The following is a 17,353-nucleotide window of genomic DNA, read 5'->3' on the forward strand; positions in this document are numbered from 1 at the left end:
ATGATTTCCTTGTGAGCTACGCAGCTCGTCACGGAGTTACGTAAAGGGGCAGAGAGTGCGTCAATGAGTTAAAGCACTCAAAACAGAATTTAGTGACAATACCACAGCTCATGTGTTGAAGCGAGGTCGGGCTGTCATGGACGAGCGGGACACCGCAGCTATCCTTCCCGGAGATGTGCTCAGCGCCCAGGCCACCGACGAGGAAATGTCCACATACGGCTCATGTGGACTCAAAGAAAAAGATGAGTCTGCCGTTTCGACCACCCGCTCCTGGCGGCCACCTTTTGCATGCACGCTGCCGGTGACTGTGGAGCCGGTGATGTTCTTCGCCATGTTTTCAATTGCCCTGCAGTCACCTTTGGCCACACAGTATGTGTGGGACAGAGTCAGCGACGAGCTCGGCTACAACGGCTCCAGGAGGTCCGGCTGCCGTAACGACTCCATGCCCACAGATCCTCTACAGGAGGTAAAGTCATTCCCTGTATTTAACAAATGCCCGAGATAAATTACGTTCACCTACAAAAACCTGCCTGACGACGCTGTTTTTTGCCATGTATGATTTAAATCCGCTTCTGCAAAGAAAGAAAGACTCCTTCACTACATAAGCCAATTACTTATACTTAACGTGCACATTTTCTGCACAAACTCAAGTTTGATCTCTTCTTTGAGCCGCAGCTTAATTACAAAAAGATTATAACGGTCGTGAAATAGGTTTTAACGTAAATAAATCAAAGCAAGACACATTAATATTGAACATAAAAGTCATGGCTTATTTTTCCTTAACCCCTTGTCCATTAAGTGTTACAATATTTAAAATTAGTAGCAAATGAAGTTTTTGTTTTTTAATTTATCGGAATTGTAGCCCCAAAAATGATGGTATATTGATGAAATAATTTTCATGTACTAAAAATTAAAGCTTGAATCACAAGCACAGTCTGCAAGCATGCATAGTGGTGTAATGAGGATAAAAATGTTGATATGAACATGTACTTGGAAAAAAATGCAGTGTTTTATTATGACACTCTTAGAATGCAAAATGCAGGACCAATGTTTCATTAAAGCAATGCAGACCTAAAAGGCATAAAAGCACGTGCAATAAGAAGTAAGATGTGATAGTGAAATATGGAAGGTCAATCTGTGCCAAAAGGTAAAATGATTGAGAAACAGATCTGCTACATTCAATAAGCAATAAGGGGCCAATTTGGTCCTTGCTGAATTGAATCAAAGAACAGTTTCATCCATGAGGAACAATAGTCACAAGTTGAAACTAAGCAGATTAAGAATTTGGAGCCAGTAAAAGTGTTTATTAAGATCAGCAGTTTTCAGTTCTGTTCTGCAGGACAAAGAGCCTGATGTTTTGCATTACTCATCTGTCTATGGTCAAAATTGCTCCTAGCATGCATTATAAATATGAATATAGTCTGAATAAGGGCCAAGTAATGACCAGTTAATGATAAGTGTTTCCAGTGTAACTGTTCTGACCTGTTTGATCGATGAATTCGCTTGACCAGTTTTTATGTATTTTTGCAGCAAGTGCAAACCTTGACAGCCCACTGGAACCTCTACATCAGTCTTGGAGGATTTTCTGTAGGACTATTGGTGGTGCCTCTCATAGGATCTTGGAGTGACCTTGCGGGTCGTAGACGTGCCCTCATCATCCCTAACCTGGGAATGGCTGTCCAAGCGGCGCTTTACATCGCAGTCATGTACCTAAAGCTTCCTTTGATCTACTTTCTCGTGGGCAGGCTGCTCAGTGGCCTCACGGGGGAATTCAACGGAGTCTTGGCTGCCTGCTTCTCTTATGTGGCGGACATCAGCGACAAAAGGACACGCACTGTCAGGGTGGCTGTGTTGGAGGCTTGTCTGGGCCTTGCAGGGATGTTTGCGAGCGTCATTGGCGGGGAGTGGCGAAAGGCACAAGGGTAAGAAATGTGCATGTATCACAATGTCCAGAGAATCATTATTAATACAAGAGCATGTTTTTATTTCTGTGACTGTGTTTAGGTACATCAACCCGTTCTGGCTTGTTCTGGCCATTAACTTGGGGACAGCTCTGTATGTTTACCTCTTTGTCCGTGAGTCTGTCCCGCTAGACCCAAGTGCCAAGCTCCTCACCTACAAGCATCATAAAAATGTCTGGCACCTCTTCTCAACAGGAGGCACCACTGGTCAGACAAATGGAAGCACTCATAAATACAAACTGTGGCTTTACATGCTGAGCTTCTTCCTGGTGGGTACTGTACACTTTGGCAGCAGAGATTTGTATGTGCTGTATGAGCTGAGCTCACCACTTTGCTGGGGTTCGACCCTCATTGGCTATGGAGCAGCAGCTCTACAGATGGCCTACCTCACCAGTCTGATTGGGCTGAAGCTCATGCAGAACTGCCTGAAGGACTCCTGGGTGGCTGTGGTGGGTCTGGCCTCTAACATCTCTGGGCTGCTGGTTTTTTCTGTGGCTAACACGACTGAGCTCATGTTCACAGGTGAGAGTGCAGAGTCATGCAGGATAAAACATATTTATCCCAACTCTGTTTAGAGCATTTATTGGAGCAAATAATTAGCAAAGTTGTACTTTGCAGTACAGGGGGAATTCAAATGAATCCAAAGTAGTTGCACAATTTAGTAAAGCCTGTTGGGATAAAGCAGATTCATGCATACAATAACACTAGGAGGATTTAGAATTGTTGCTCACAAATTTACAAGGCAGAGTAGTTGATTCTCAAAAATGAGAGTTTTGGCCTTTCGCATTTCTTAAACATGTTTTTTTTTTTCTGCCACCAGGTTATGGTCTGTTATTTCTCTTCATTGCTCCATTGCCCGTGCTCAGATCAAAGCTGTCCCAGCTGGTGACCCAATCAGAGCAAGGTCAGTCATTAAATATGTAGTAGATACAGAATGTCTTAAACCCCCAAAAAATGTTTGCAATGTGATGTGAGGACCGTGTTGAGAAAGTCAGTTGTTGTCTTGTGTAAGTGTATCAGACGGTTGGGACATATGGGGAAAGCTTGCTTGCAGGTTGTATACATAATTGTGTGCTTTCTTTCCCCTAGGCACCCTGTTTGCCACTGTTGCCTGTTTGGATAGCCTATGTTTCCTAGTGGGCAGTAGCCTCTTTAATTCACTCTACCCCCTTACGTTAAATTTCATGAAGGGGTTTCTCTTTCTCTGTGCTGCCATTCTCCTCCTCATCCCTGCTATGATGATTAGGTGAGTTTGCCAACAGTTTAAAGTTTTCTTCATCATTGTGTTCTTTTCTAATCCTGCTTCATCTAAATTATCAGGACATGACTCTCTACGTGCCTCTACATGGACCACGAAGAACAGTTACAACCTTATTAAAACATGTCAGAAGAGGAAGTGCTGTTGTACTGGTCATCAGCAGAGCTTGGCTTTGTGCATGCAGATATAGAGTAAAGGTACAGCCTGTAGATGTACCATTACAGACTGTACCTATAATAGTACCATCTTAGAGCGTGATTGGGCTTTTAAAAAAGGGCAACAGTAGAGTGTGTTACTTAAAGTAATAAGCAGACATGGTATTTTTTTTTTAGAAATTCAGTATTTACAAACCCCAATTCAAAAAAGATGAGATGTTGTGTAAAAGATGAATTGGTAACTGGGGATGGTGCCATGATTGGGTATAAAAGAAGCACTTTTGAAAAGCTCAGTCATTCACAATCAACAATGATTTGAGATCCTCCACTTTGTGAAAGCTTAGTGGGCAAATAGTCTAACAGCTTTTGGGGCAATGTTCTTTAAGGTGAAAGGCGTTCAGAGATTTCCCTATCTAATATGTCCCATATTATCATCAAAAGATTCAGATTGAAAAAACTCTGCATACAAAGGGTATGTGGGTTCAGGATCACTGAAAAACTATTGCCAGTTAGCACAGCACATTGCTGCATCTAAAAATGTAAGTCATGCAAAGCAAAAGACATTAACAACATCCAGAAAAGCTGCCAACTTCTCTGAAGTCAAGCTAATCTGAGCTAGACTGATCTGAAGTGGGACAGTGTGCTATGTCCAAACAGTCCACTCTTAAACAGTAGAGGTGGGAGAAAAAATTCATTCTTTATGCATCGTGCTGTGGAGGTGAAAGATTCTGAATCGATTAATAAATGTCCAATAATCCTTAATTGATAATAATTTAAATATTTGATACTGTGGAACAGCAGGAACAAAAAGGTGGAACCCTTGACACGCAACGCGTAAGAGCAAGATTTAGATTACCAGTTGTTCATCTGTAAAAAGGACATTTTTTAATTTTTGTAACTCCAGATATGTTACAAGGAAAGGATGTTACTACCTTTGATTCAGTGCAATTGTACACACATCTTCCATTAGAGCATAGTGGAAATGTAATTACTCCTTTTTTCTAAACACAAATGTAATGATTTTATGATATCTGACACAGTGAGAACAACAAAAATGTAAAAACAAAAAAACAAGCGCATCAAAATGTATCAATAATCTATTAAGAATCGAATCATAGCCCTATGAATCATAATTGAATCAAATCATGAAGTGCCTAAAAAGTTCCACCTCTTGAAAACAGTGACTGTTCAGTCCTCCTGGCTAAAGAGGAAAAGAACTATCCAGATTGTTATCAAGACAAAGACAAAAGGCCAGCATCTGTGATAATGTGAGGGTATATAATAGCACGGGTAACTTGCACATCTGTGAAGGCACTGGTAATAGTGAGATGCACCATTAATAGTTAAGGGTCTACATATACTTCTATCCAGACTTTTTTTTTTTTTTTCAAGAAAGCCCCTGCTTATTTCAACAAGACAATGCCAAGCCACATTCTGCAGGAGTTACAACAACGTGGCTTCACAGTTAAAGAGTGCATGTACTAGACTGTCCTTCGTGCAGTTAAGATCTGTATTGTATTGAAGATGTATTATGAAGCGCAAAGTACAACAAAGGAACCCATGCATTGTTGAGCAACTTAACATGTGCATCAAGAAAGATTGAGGAAGCAATCAAATTCAAATACTTAAACAACTAGAAAAGCACCTGGAGAGCGCAGACCTCCACCATTAGCCCTATCTCCCAATAGTACAGAATCCTTTAAAAAAATTCCTGGATCCAGTCGGTGATCTGGATCACTCCCAAAAGTTATTCCTTATGCCATTTGTGATATTTACTGAAAATTTCATCAAAATTCGTCCATAGCTTTTTGAGCTATGTTGCTAACAAACAAACAAACAAACCCTGCTGATCACATAACCTCCTTGGCGGAGGTAATTAGTGTCTTCAGTCCCCAGAGTGTTAGCAGTAAAAAAGGTGAGCTAACACACTGCAAAAATGCCACAGTCTCAAATTGTTTGCAGTGTGTTGCAGGCATCAAATTCAGAATGTATGTGTATTAAAAAAAACAAGGTCAATGCATTTAAACATTAGATATCTTGTCTTTATGTTGAGTTCAAGTAAGTATTGGTTGAAAAGGATTTCAATCACTGTATTTTGTTTTTATTCACATTTTATACCGTTCCATACCTTTTTGGAATTGGGGCTGTAACCTAAATTTAAAAACAGCATGTGAATCACATTTCTGTGATTTTTATGAATGGAAAGAATATATAGATATGGAATTTGTTGCCCTTTTGCCTTTCCTCTATATTGCTCACATTGGCATAGACAAGAAATAAGGAAAAATGGAGATGACAAAACACCAGGAGTATATGACAGGAATGTTTTCTTGATTTTTCTTTGGCTTTCATTATTCAATAGAGCTTGTAAGCTTGTTTTACTAAGGGGGGCAGTGGTGGATTCATATTTGAGTTTAAGAAGTTGTGCTTTGACTTTTGTTAACCTGGAGGCTAAACTATTTAGGTCAACACCATCAAAAGCTCGTCAGTACAAAGCACCACACTTTTATTGTCCATCATCAGAATAAAGATGCTACATGTCAGATTGTTTTAAGGGGTTTATATTTAATCGAACAATGAGCGTGCAATACTGTGCAGTGTATTGAATATCTGATGCTCGCACGTTGTTACTACACATTATGAGATGAAGGGATCATTAACTGGTAATAATGTTTGTTTCTTCAGTGCTCTTCAGTGTTTAGACTACAAGAAGGGCCACAGAGACTCCATGATGTCCTGACCTGAAGAGGGACAGAAGACAAGAGCCTGTCAAAGAGTTAAAGGTCTCAATCTATGAGGTGAGCTGCTCTGACACAAAGAACCCATCATAACCTGATGTATGATGGGAGAGACTTTTGATTCTAACACAGTGCCATGGCAGCTGGCTGCTGTGGGGATTTTTTAATTTAGTTTCACAGAAATGATGAAGACAAAATGAAGACTGAACTACTGGATGACGTTTTAACAAACTTTTATGTCATTATGATAAGATACTGGAGAATTGGGCCATTACAAATCCCTGTTCGCTCTTAAAACTAGCCTTTGTCTTAAGAAAATTCATCATAGAAATGGTGCTATGACCAAGACTGAATATATGCATTACGTGCATAGTTTGAAAAATGCCCAATTATGTGCCTTAATCTTCTTTTTTTTAATTATATACAATATATCATGCCAGAAGCTCTAATGGTACAATGCAGATAAAGCTGAATTTAAGAGGAAACTTCTTAGTTGTTGAGTTAAGAATGTTAAACTTTATGGGTTCTTTGTGATTTACTTTAAGAGGGTAAATTTGTAGCTTGGCATATGAATCACCTGACACAGGTAGCAAAGCTGTTCCCTTTTTAGAAAGCCATAACAGACTTCTGTGGCACTTTACTTTAGTGGGGCCCCAGTGACAGAATAATTTTATAGTCATAAGTGGTAAACCAGTAATTTCTGAAGAATAAGGGGGTACATCCTAGGAAGAATTGGTATTTTTTAAGTGATAACACAGATCAAGGAAATACTTACACAGTAACAATGCATTAATTATGAAGTAATTCCACATAATATTGTGGCTGGTTGGTATTTAAGTGGTAGAAATAAGATGATATTTCCCGTTTAAGTTGCTTGATAATTATCGGGTAATTTCTTTATTTTAGCACACTAAATTAGGTGAGGTCTTCCTGAAAAATGTTCATGTAATTTTCAGGGTTAGGGGTAAGGTTATAGTAAAATACCACCTAATTACCAGAGAATTTACACAATATTAAAAGGAATTACTTCATAATTAATCCATTATTACTAAGTAAACACTTCTTGAATATTACTATATTTCAGAGTTATTACTTGTTGAAATACCAACATATTACAAGGTAATTTCAACCTTATTCTTGAGAAATTACTGGTTAATTGCCACTTATTACCATTAAATTGCTAGAAAATTAGGACTCACTAAAATAAAGTGTTACCCAGTCTTCCAACAGAAAAAGTGGACAATAAGTTTAAAGCATATAAACTTAAAACAAAAAGCGAGGCAATTTGTGTTTGGTACATTATTTCTTTGTCGTAACAATGCTTCTTGGTAATAAATTTTATACCATTGGAAAGCCTGTTTATTACCCTTTTAAATGGTGCCACATTTGTAAGGATCATGCATTTGTGGGCATGATCTGAGCAGAGCTGAGTATGTGGGTTGCACCCATGAAAAATGTGCCAAATCTTCTCTGCCAATGCCAAACAGCTGATTCTGCCACTGACTCTTGTTTGGTGTTTGGTGGATTGGATTATTGAAGTTTGAAGAAACAAGACATATTGAGAATTAAACAATTTATTCATTTAACAAACAGGAGCCCCAGTAGCGTGTGGAAGCACCATACACAGCCACAACAGCCTGGCTCCTCCTCCTCATGCTGGTCACCAGCCTGGTCACACACTGCTGTGGGATGTCATCCCATCCTTCAACCAGCATTTGTCGCGAGTCAGTCAAAGTGGTTGTGTTGGTCACTCTGGCACGAACAGCACACCCAAGCTGATCCCACAAGTGTACAATGGGGTTAAGGTCAGGACTGCTGGCAGGCCATTCCATCCTCTCCACTCCCAAATTCTGGAGGTAGTCTCTGATAAACCCCGCTCTGTGGGGGCAAGTGTTGTCATCTTGGAGTATAGAGTTCTTGCTGACAGGGTGACGAAAAAGTATTTTTGGGGTGTTGTCTTCTTGGGACGCCACTTCGCAGCCTGTCTCTGACATCCCCGTTATATGGAACTTGGCCTTCAGTTTGGAGATGGTACTAGGGTTCACTCCAAACAATGCCACAACTTGGTTTTGCGGAACACCAGCTTGAAGTTGCCCACCCGACGGGCCCTATCCAGACCAGTCAAACGTGGCATACCGATTCTTGAAGCAGACATCTACTGACCACTGTAGCAGGGCCCATGCTCACAGGTGCCAGAAGCTCAAAACAAGAGTCAATAGCAACAGCAAAATAAGCTGTTTGGCATTGGCAGAGAAGATTTGGCACATTTTTCATGGGCGCAAGCCAAATACTCAGCTCTGCTGCTCATCCCACAAATGCATGATCCTTACAAATGTGGTACCATTTAAAAGGGTAAACAGGCTTTCCAACGGTATAAGATTTATTACCAAGAAGCATTGTTACAACAAAGAAATAATGTACCAAACACAAATTGCCTTACTTTCTGTTTTAAGTTTAGTTTACCCAGTCTTGTGAATGACGAAATTTGTATCTGTGAATTTTAAGTCTTTGTCTGCAATAGAAACAATCCATTTCCAATCCCAATACTGATTCCTGATCAGTAGAAGTTGTATGGTCAAACAAACAAAAAAAGTCCTCATAGCATATTTCCTGATTGTTTCTGTTTATATAATTCAGTTTTTAATGGCAAAAAGGGCACTGAGGAGAAATAACCTTTATTGCTTGCCTGCTGTTATACTGATGTTTAATAGACTGGATGTTTTACTGAAAAAAGTGTTTTGAGTGTTTTAAAATGTTTGTCATTCTGTGTATGTCTTTATGTCTTCACAATGTTGAAAATTTAACAATGAGCCTAGAGATATTTGTTGTTGTGTTTTGAAAGTCAGATGCTGCTGCTACTTAATTCATGAACAAGAGACATACAGGCCAGTAACATAAAGTCATTTGTTAAAATAAACATTCAGTCATGTGAGGAGATACAACTTCATCATATGTTCGCTGAGGATGGATACTGATGTAAAGTTGCTTTCTAGACTTTATTGCCGCTGAGTCAGCAAAACCCTTAAATCAGGGGTGACTGACTGCATATAAAGATGTGTCAGCATTTCTATAAATGTTTTTCATTTCAGTTGTACAGAATGAACAAAAGTATTGTCGGGTGACTTGTTTACTCACACATTTCAAAGTTCAAACCTACCAAAGCCAATGATTTGGTAAAGTTGAGCTATTTTAACAACCCCCCCCCCCCCGTCTATGTTCAGTAAAAGCAAGTACTTAAAAGTACAGGTTTTCTGCTGCTCGAAGCTTCTACGGTATGGAGCTATTATTGTTGCAAAAGTATCTGCAAATACATACAAAGATCTGTGCACAGATCTGCAAATGCATAGGGAGATTTGAAAATGCATGCACAAATCCACAAATGCATGCACAAATCCACAAATGTGAGTACAGATCTGCAATTGCATGCACATATCTGCAAATAAGTGTTCAGATCTGTAAGTGTGCGCAAAGATTTGCAAATTCGTACAAAGACCCACAATCGATGCACTAATCTGCATATATGTAGACCAATTTGTAATTGTGGACTTAGTTAATTTTGGTTCAGAGTTCATTGTGTTCTATTTTCCAAACAAAAATCACCATTGTGATGCTGTATGAGCCGGGTGATTGATAGAGTGGTCTGTAACATTTATATTTGTATTAACAGGCGAAGGGAAAGATTGTCATTCTTGAGCGAATATGATAAATGGCACTGAACACTGATACATTTAAATTACATTATGACGTGTTAATGGGTAGAGGGGATGGCTGAGCGGCAGTGACGCAGCCTTGGGATCATGAGGAACAGGGTTCGAGTCTAGCAGTGTTTAGCAGAGTCAATGAAGACTCTCTGACGGAGTATATTCTTTATTAAATAGTGGATCTCTCCTTGCTGTACACTGGGGACAAAGATACATCATGCTGGCTGCGTTTTTGCTTTCGATGCAGGATCAGCACATTGGGCAGAGCCAGGGGACTCTGTGGTCTCTAATTTCAGAGTTTTCTCTGGTAGCCCACGGCAGAACTTGAGCTATCGATGACGGTTTTATGTTGGGATTTCTTTACTCACGGGACTGAGGAGTGATTTTCTATTTTAAGAGCAGCTGATGGAACCATCGGCGTAATGTCAGAGTCAATAATCAAATATAAACAATGTCTATTTCGTGCGAACTGTCATGGACCGAAACGAATATTTCGTTAGGTCATTTTCAAATCTGCCTACACAGTTGCAGATTTGTGCACAGATCTTTGTACGTATTTGCAAATACTTTTGCAACTATAATAGCTCCATACTACTGTGCAACAATAAGAAGTGTTAATGCACTTCTTCATTCTTACATAAGTTACTGGTTGGATTTTGATGCTTACTCCACAGGTTTAGATAAGATAAGACTTTATTCCCAAACTACCCAGCAGTACATAATGAAAGTAAACTGAAGGGCTGTGTCGATACCTTGTGAAACAATTAAAAATCAACACAAACAAGGGGTGACGCTGATAAGTGACACAAAAATATATTCTAATATTTGTTTTTAACAAGCAGGGGTCACTATTGCTGACATTTGTGGCTTCTCTTGTTCAATAGCAGTGTCTGAGGAAGTGAGACATAGATATACAGGAAGCAAGTAAATGGTTTGTGGTTGAAAATGTGTCTTGTTTTAAAGCAAGGGTGTAGAAGCTGGGTCACTATACAACCTTAAGAGAAGAAAGTATTCATTCTGTTTTAAAAGAAAAAATAAGAAAAATATCTTGCAATTTCATTGACAGAGAACTGAAATTAAAGAATCATCTTTTTTTGCTTATTGACTTTAATCTCATTTCTTAACAAAAGTTTAAAAGTTATGCTAAAATGATCTGATGAGCTCTAGTATCATGATGCATGTTGTGTCTTGGGTGTATCGTTAAATCTGTATTATGTTGAGCTCTACATTTTTCATTCAATTTATGTACACACACACACACACACATTATAACATCAGTTTAAAATAAACATGCCCAAGTGGCACAGCTCCTGATTCAGGTCATTGTCACTGACTAGTATACTCATTTTTACGTGAACACATCTGCACTTTTTTTAAAGACTGAATGCAGATGTTTTTATTTGTGGTGTCAGTACTTTAGCTGAAAGAAATCGAAGTACCTTAGGGCTTTTAGAGAGTTAAAATATGTTTTATCAAGACAACATACCAGCTCAAACTTTGCTCTTGCTAAAGCAGTTTCTGGCCCAAAAACAAATCGCAGAGTTTTTCTCCAACCTTTGTAATAGTGTTGATTCACCACTGACCCTACTTGAATCCACCCTAAATGTCAAAGAAAACAACCAACTTGGTCATGAATTTGGACTTGCTTTGTTGTGCTTTCTTCATCCTTGTTGACCATGGTGTTTTCCATTGCATTGACTGCCCTTTTGTCTCAGAATCCAAGTTGAGTGGAATATCCTAGTTTCATCCCTTGTAATCACTCCTTCTAAAAAAATCTGGGTTTCCTTAAATTCGTTCCTAAATGTCAACACAATTTGCTTGTGTTCTTCCTTTGGATCAGGAGAAGTTTTTGGACAACTTTGGCAAACACTTTTGTCAGTTTCATGCAAAATTTGCCAAACTGTCTCTTTATCAATGGAAACCATCTCTGCTATCATTCTTATACTGAGTCGTCTAGCATTTTAAACATCTTTAATTTGTTGAATTTTTTCATTAGGAAATTGTCTGAGTTCTTAACCTTACATGCTTTTAAAGCTAAGCTAAAAGCATTGGAGAGTGCCTCAATAATGTGCACGTGTTTTTCATAATCTGTGATTCCTCATTATGTTGTAATGTTGTTTTAATTGTGTTTGTATGTTTTAACTGTGTGTTGAACTTTGCTGCCTCTTGGCCAGGACTCCCTTGAAAAAGATGTTTTTAATCTCAATGGGATTCTCCTGGTTAAATAAAGGTTAAATAAAATAAATTAGTTTATGGTGTGCGTGGACTACCAGAACGTTCATCGCCTTGGACACCCTCTCTGCCTTCATCAAATCTTTTGTGGCATTCAAACACACGTGCACACCCATACACCTCAGTTAATGTACAAAAAGATTCAGCCGCTGTTTTGTTCAATTCACCAAAAATCTCAAGTTAATGCGTTGCTCAACTTTTAAGCTAATCATTTTCTGGCGCCTTAGCAAAAACACGTGCACTCCAATCAGTAGTTAGCAGTGAACTAAAGACGTCACTTATTGGAAACTCACAGTGGTTGTGCGTGAATAGCCAACCTTTAATATTTAACCCTCAGTGTGTCTGTGAACCACGTGGTTTTATCCTCATAAGCGTAGTCTCATTATTTAATAGCCATACCTTAATCAGTATCATGGTTAAATTAAGTTATCAGCATTACAAAGCAGAAAGAAGAAAATATAGTGCTCCCTCCTCTCTCCATGAAGCACAGAGCACAGTCCAAACTCCATGCAGAGCTCCTCCTCTCTAAACCACAAACAACACTGGATAGTCCCTGAGCACAGGCCCAAGGCCAGCATGCACACAGGGGTCAGGTCCTGGTGGCACCGTGAGGGAACAAGATCTGCCAAATCAGCTTCAAAACACACGAGAGAGGTTTAAAGGTTAAGTAAATAGATCTGTATAGAGATTATTTTGGACTCTGGGCGATAGTTTGCTTAGTTCAAGTGGTCAAAGCCGTTGTTCAGACATATTGTGCAACAAACCAACTTAAAAGCTGTTGTTTCTTGAACCTAATCAGTTGTGCAATACTTATTGATTGTTATGTTTTTATTTATTGCAATGAGCCTGAATCTTTTTACAAGTTTTTGAAAAAGATTTGTCAGATTTACTTGCTCATAAATGTCAGACAATTCAATGGCGTCAAAATCAAATATTTCACTTTCATTTTCTTTTCAACACATTTTATTCTTTATCATGTTTCAAAGAAAGAGGTTGAATTACTGTATGTTTGTTTCACACTAAAACATGATTAAGACGTAAACACTGAATTTCTACTTGGAAAAAAGTTCATGTCAGTTATACAGGGAGCATATTTGTTATACTACAACAATATGAGGAGGGCATCAAAGGCAAACAATATTAAGGCAAGATCAGGCATAAAAAGAAAAGTTGTATTCAAGCTATGATCTAACCAAACATGTAGCAAACTCATCTTGATGCCAGTTAATTTGCAAAACTGCTGGTTAATACATTTTACGTATTTTTATTCCAGCAACATTAAAGCAATATTTTAGTGGTTTTGCACACGTAGACATTTAGCTATTTTTTCTTTTTAGTCTTGAAACCCTCAGTGCATCATATTGCTGGATATTGTTGTTTTCACTCTACTGCAGCAGAGTGTGTTATATACAGATCTAAACTGTGATGGATAACACCTCTTGTCTGTTGTAATGGAGGTTTAATGTCTGACACTGTTTAGTAGCTGCAGTCTTCAAACTTAAATCACACAGACATTTTAATTCAAAGTAAGTAAGTACACCAAAGGCCAAAAGTTTGGAAGCAAGGCCAATACAGGCCACACATTTGTAGGTAACTTCAAGTTTGTCTTCACAATGCTTTTCTTAAAAATCAGTAAAATTTCTATGGATTTTGGGATGTATTCACTGCATGATCAGACTTTGCTTTCATTGGTGAGCACCATTTTCCACAATTTACCTTTAGGTATACACTGATGTTACCAGACCATTGCTGAATAAATGTTAACAAAAGGAAGTCTTAGTTTTAGGTGAAGATTTGCAATAGTCACAACTTCAGTAGCAAAAAGTAAAACAACAAATCACAGTTAGCATTATTCATTTAAGCTCTTTGGCTTTTGATAGTTTGCATACAAAATGTGTTCATTGAAGAAAGAAGGATACACTGAATATGCCTAAAGGTGTCCAACATAGGGCTTCACTACACCCTCAAGAGACAAGAAGAAACTGGAAGTTATGATAGAAAAAGGTCTGGAAGAAAGAGGGTTTCTACAAAAGCAGAGGATAAACATATCATTGTCACCAGCAAGAGAGAACAGCACCACAAATAAGGGAGGATATCAACTCATATCTCTGACAACTGTGAAAAGATTTTTGAGAAAGGCTGGTCTGAAGGGTTGTGTACCTGCAAAAAAAAAAAAAAAAAAAACACTACGTTTGCAAAGACCAAGAGAACGAGATATGAATGGGAAGGAACACAAAAATTGGACAGCAAACAAGTTCTCTGGACCAATGAAAGCAAGTTTAAACTTGGTTCAAATCTAAGAGTCTGTCTGCAAATTCAAGCACCATGCATAACACCCACAATAAAGCATGTGCAGATGTTTTGTAGGTGATAAAGTAGATTTGTTTGAACTAAAGAGTTTCATGAAGGAGGAACAGTACCACTCCATCCTCCAGCATCATGCAGTTCTGGACTTAGACTTGTGTGTTTGTTTTGCAGTAAGATGGTTCTTTCAAGCTCTGTTAGGGTAAACTAGACTAACAAGAAGAGTAAGGTGGTCTTGCAAAGATGGTGTGACCCTCTCAGTCTCCAAACCTCTCTCCAACTGAGCTTGAGTGGGACAAATTGGATCGATCAGTCAGAAAAGTGTGTCCCATGAATGAGCAGTCTCTCACTGATGAACTTAAGAAAGCTTGAAATGCAATTCCTGTCACATACTTTAAAAAAACATGTGGAACAAATGCCTCATACATACCATGCTGTTGTTAAAGCCAGAGAAGGTTACTTTGAAGAGAGCAAAGTCTAAACAATAAAAACCCAAGTACCATATAAATATTTTAAAAAATATTCTGATGAGTGACTCTTTATATAAATAACCTTTTTCATTTTTTTGCAAAGTATACTGATGGAACTGATCTTTTTTAATACATATTTGATCTTGCTTCCAAACTTTTGGCCTGTAGTGTATGTATAACAGACTTAAATGTATAACACTTTGATACCTTTTATCACAGTCCAATCTTTGTGTTAGAATTCTAAAGTATCAAAACTTTAAAAACCTACATTAATTTCAAGAGACACGTTGATAGGACTTTAACGAATCAATCAAAAATTGCTGGCAAATTCCTGCACATTGTTTAAAATCGCACAAAAATGAAGCCTAGCAATAGTTCATGCAGGACCCGGTAGCCAACCAACAACCAATTATGATCAGCTGACAGCCAGCTTATCCCAATTATCGCCTCCCACAGCCAATCACAGCTTTTTCTCTCAACATAGCAGTGAATTTAAATATGATGTACTGCTCACTTGTCTCTGCTTGCACCACACTGCTGCTTACGCTGGCCATGCTTATCCTCCTCCATCCCAGCCTCCTCCTTTACAGTAAAAAACTTGTTGCACCCTCATATTCAGATTCATTCTACCATGTATTAATTGCTTTTGACTAATTTTATTGTATTCAGTATGTATTATCATAAATGTCTCTATCCATGAGGGTTTCTAGTCATGTACTCCCTGGAAAGTCAAAGCATGCTGTTTGACCAACCCAGGGAGCATCTTCTGAGCAGACCCTTCTCCACCGAGTAAAACTGTATATCCATGTTGCAATAAAATGGTCAAATGTATGGCAAAAGTGTTCCTGACTGAAACATTACTACTGTCCTAGTAAGAAAATGTGCCTAGTGTTTTTGATACAACTTAGACAGTGTGCAAGAGTTTGCCTGCAGTTTGTGGCAATTTAGACAAGTAATTATCCAATATGTCCTGCCTAGTGATGTATTTTTGAGTTTTACTAGTATTATATCGGAGTTTAAAATTCCAGTGTCATTAAATCCTAATTTAAAGGAGGTAACAGTCCATTTCCTGCATGTCAATTAAATTAAACTGATATCTCACCCATTTTTACAGCGGGGGAGAATGTTTAACACCAAAGTGGAATGATTCTTGCCTATACATCCATGTACTTTTATTTAGTTAACTTGTGTTGCAGTTTAACTTGAGTTAAAGCTCATTGCTGTCTGTACTAGTCATGCATCCATCTTCAGATTACGTCCACTATTGACTCTAACACCAAAAACAAATACAAACATCTGCTGGGAAAGGTTTCTTTTTGATCACAGTTGTAACACACTAACAAAAAAACATGTCAGTAAACTCAGAGACCTGCTTTGGTCTTAATAATGTACATAATGCAAGGTAAATAAAAATGATCGTGTATAGTTTATATCTTGACAGATGGGTTAGTGAATGCTTTAAAAATTGCTATAATGAATTGCTGGGTGCCAATGAAGGCTGATCTATCACAGTTATATTCCTGAGACAAAAGGCATATACTGCACCTGGTTACATGTACACAGCAGTGTGAGGGTGCTCTCATTAAAGGCGCACGTTTGTTATATACAATCTGAAATGAGTCGTTCTACAGTATATCAGGTTTTAGTGTGTGAGCATGTCGTTGAATTCACATGCAGGCAGAGCAGAGTAATAAGCTGCCTGCCAGCTCACAGTTGGAGATGTTGAAATTTGGCATCCTTGAAAGTTGTTCAAACCTGGAATCTGTCACTTTATTTCTTTTTCTGTACTTTGGAGGCATCTGTGCTGTCCATTTGGTCTTGTTGTCCTTTCAGAAAGCGTAGGATCTTCTCAATAGTGGCCTCCTGATATTCATGGGACCACCTGTGTCAGAATAAAATATGGATTCCATTATTTACAGTGGAACTCTAGTTTAATGATCTTTTCTTTGACACTTTTTCCAAACAATGAACAGGGTGTATTTATGAATTATTTATTAAGAAATAAAAGAGGCTTTAAAATATTAATAATCTCAGCCTGAAAACAGAAATTGCAACAATCACGCAACCAAAACTTAAACTCTTACATTAGCTGTTAAACCTATTGACAAAGGGATTTGGGAAAAAGATTAAAGCTAGCTCTAGTTTTAGCTTTGGTTTATTTGAGTTTTCTGAAAAATCAGGGACTCACTTGATGCCATTGAAATTGAGAATTGCTCTCATGTCCTCTGGCAGGGACATGGGGTCTGGCCACATGAAATTGTCTGTGACAGGCACTATGTTCTTCTTCCCAGCCAGGGCTGTTACTATCTCCTGCAACATTAATGATTTGATTGTTGAACAGAAAAATGCGATGTCAAGACAGCTGAAGCACAAATCCCTTGAAGCATCTGCAAGCAAAGAAACATCTGATCCCCTTTTTTAGATATCAATATTTATGAGCATGGGGTCTCAACAGTTTACACAGGGAATCTGAGAGTGAAAAGATATCAGAGGACATCCCGTCATTCTGCAAATGACAGAGGCACTGATTTATT

General features: G+C 38.4%; 2 protein-coding genes across 5 annotated transcripts in view; one reads left to right on the plus strand and one right to left on the minus strand.

Moving 5' to 3' along the window:
- slc46a1 (solute carrier family 46 member 1) overlaps positions 1 to 17,353 on the plus strand; it is a 24,055-nt gene continuing 6,702 nt past the window's right edge. The window contains exons 1-7 of one of the 3 annotated variants that reach the window (XR_005992370.1): positions 1 to 466; positions 1,531 to 1,922; positions 2,005 to 2,483; positions 2,782 to 2,865; positions 3,051 to 3,207; positions 6,060 to 6,172; positions 6,256 to 7,379. Coding sequence is in view for 1 of the 3 variants with exons in the window: in XM_041796232.1 (XP_041652166.1) it covers positions 137 to 466; positions 1,531 to 1,922; positions 2,005 to 2,483; positions 2,782 to 2,865; positions 3,051 to 3,207; positions 6,060 to 6,114 (1,497 nt within the window). In the remaining 2 variants the exon portion in view is untranslated. Of the gene's footprint in view, positions 467 to 1,530; positions 1,923 to 2,004; positions 2,484 to 2,781; positions 2,866 to 3,050; positions 3,208 to 6,059; positions 7,380 to 17,353 lie in introns of those variants that run through there. The other 2 variants (XR_005992371.1, XM_041796232.1) reach the window with 2 other exon arrangements.
- The window catches only part of sarm1 (sterile alpha and TIR motif containing 1), a 7,873-nt gene continuing 5,893 nt past the window's right edge, over positions 15,374 to 17,353 (minus strand). Inside the window, exons 7-8 of one of the 2 annotated variants that reach the window (XM_041796189.1) lie at positions 17,008 to 17,129; positions 15,374 to 16,701 (exon numbers count right to left, since the gene is read on the minus strand). In XM_041796189.1, the coding sequence (XP_041652123.1) occupies positions 16,590 to 16,701; positions 17,008 to 17,129 (234 nt within the window). In that variant the 3' untranslated portion in view covers positions 15,374 to 16,589. The remainder of the gene's footprint in view (positions 16,702 to 17,007; positions 17,130 to 17,353) is intronic. The other variant, XM_041796197.1, reaches the window with a different exon arrangement.

The sequence above is a fragment of the Cheilinus undulatus genome, linkage group 2, assembly GCF_018320785.1.
Source record: "Cheilinus undulatus linkage group 2, ASM1832078v1, whole genome shotgun sequence".
In the NCBI taxonomy this organism is placed as follows: domain Eukaryota; kingdom Metazoa; phylum Chordata; class Actinopteri; order Labriformes; family Labridae; genus Cheilinus; species Cheilinus undulatus.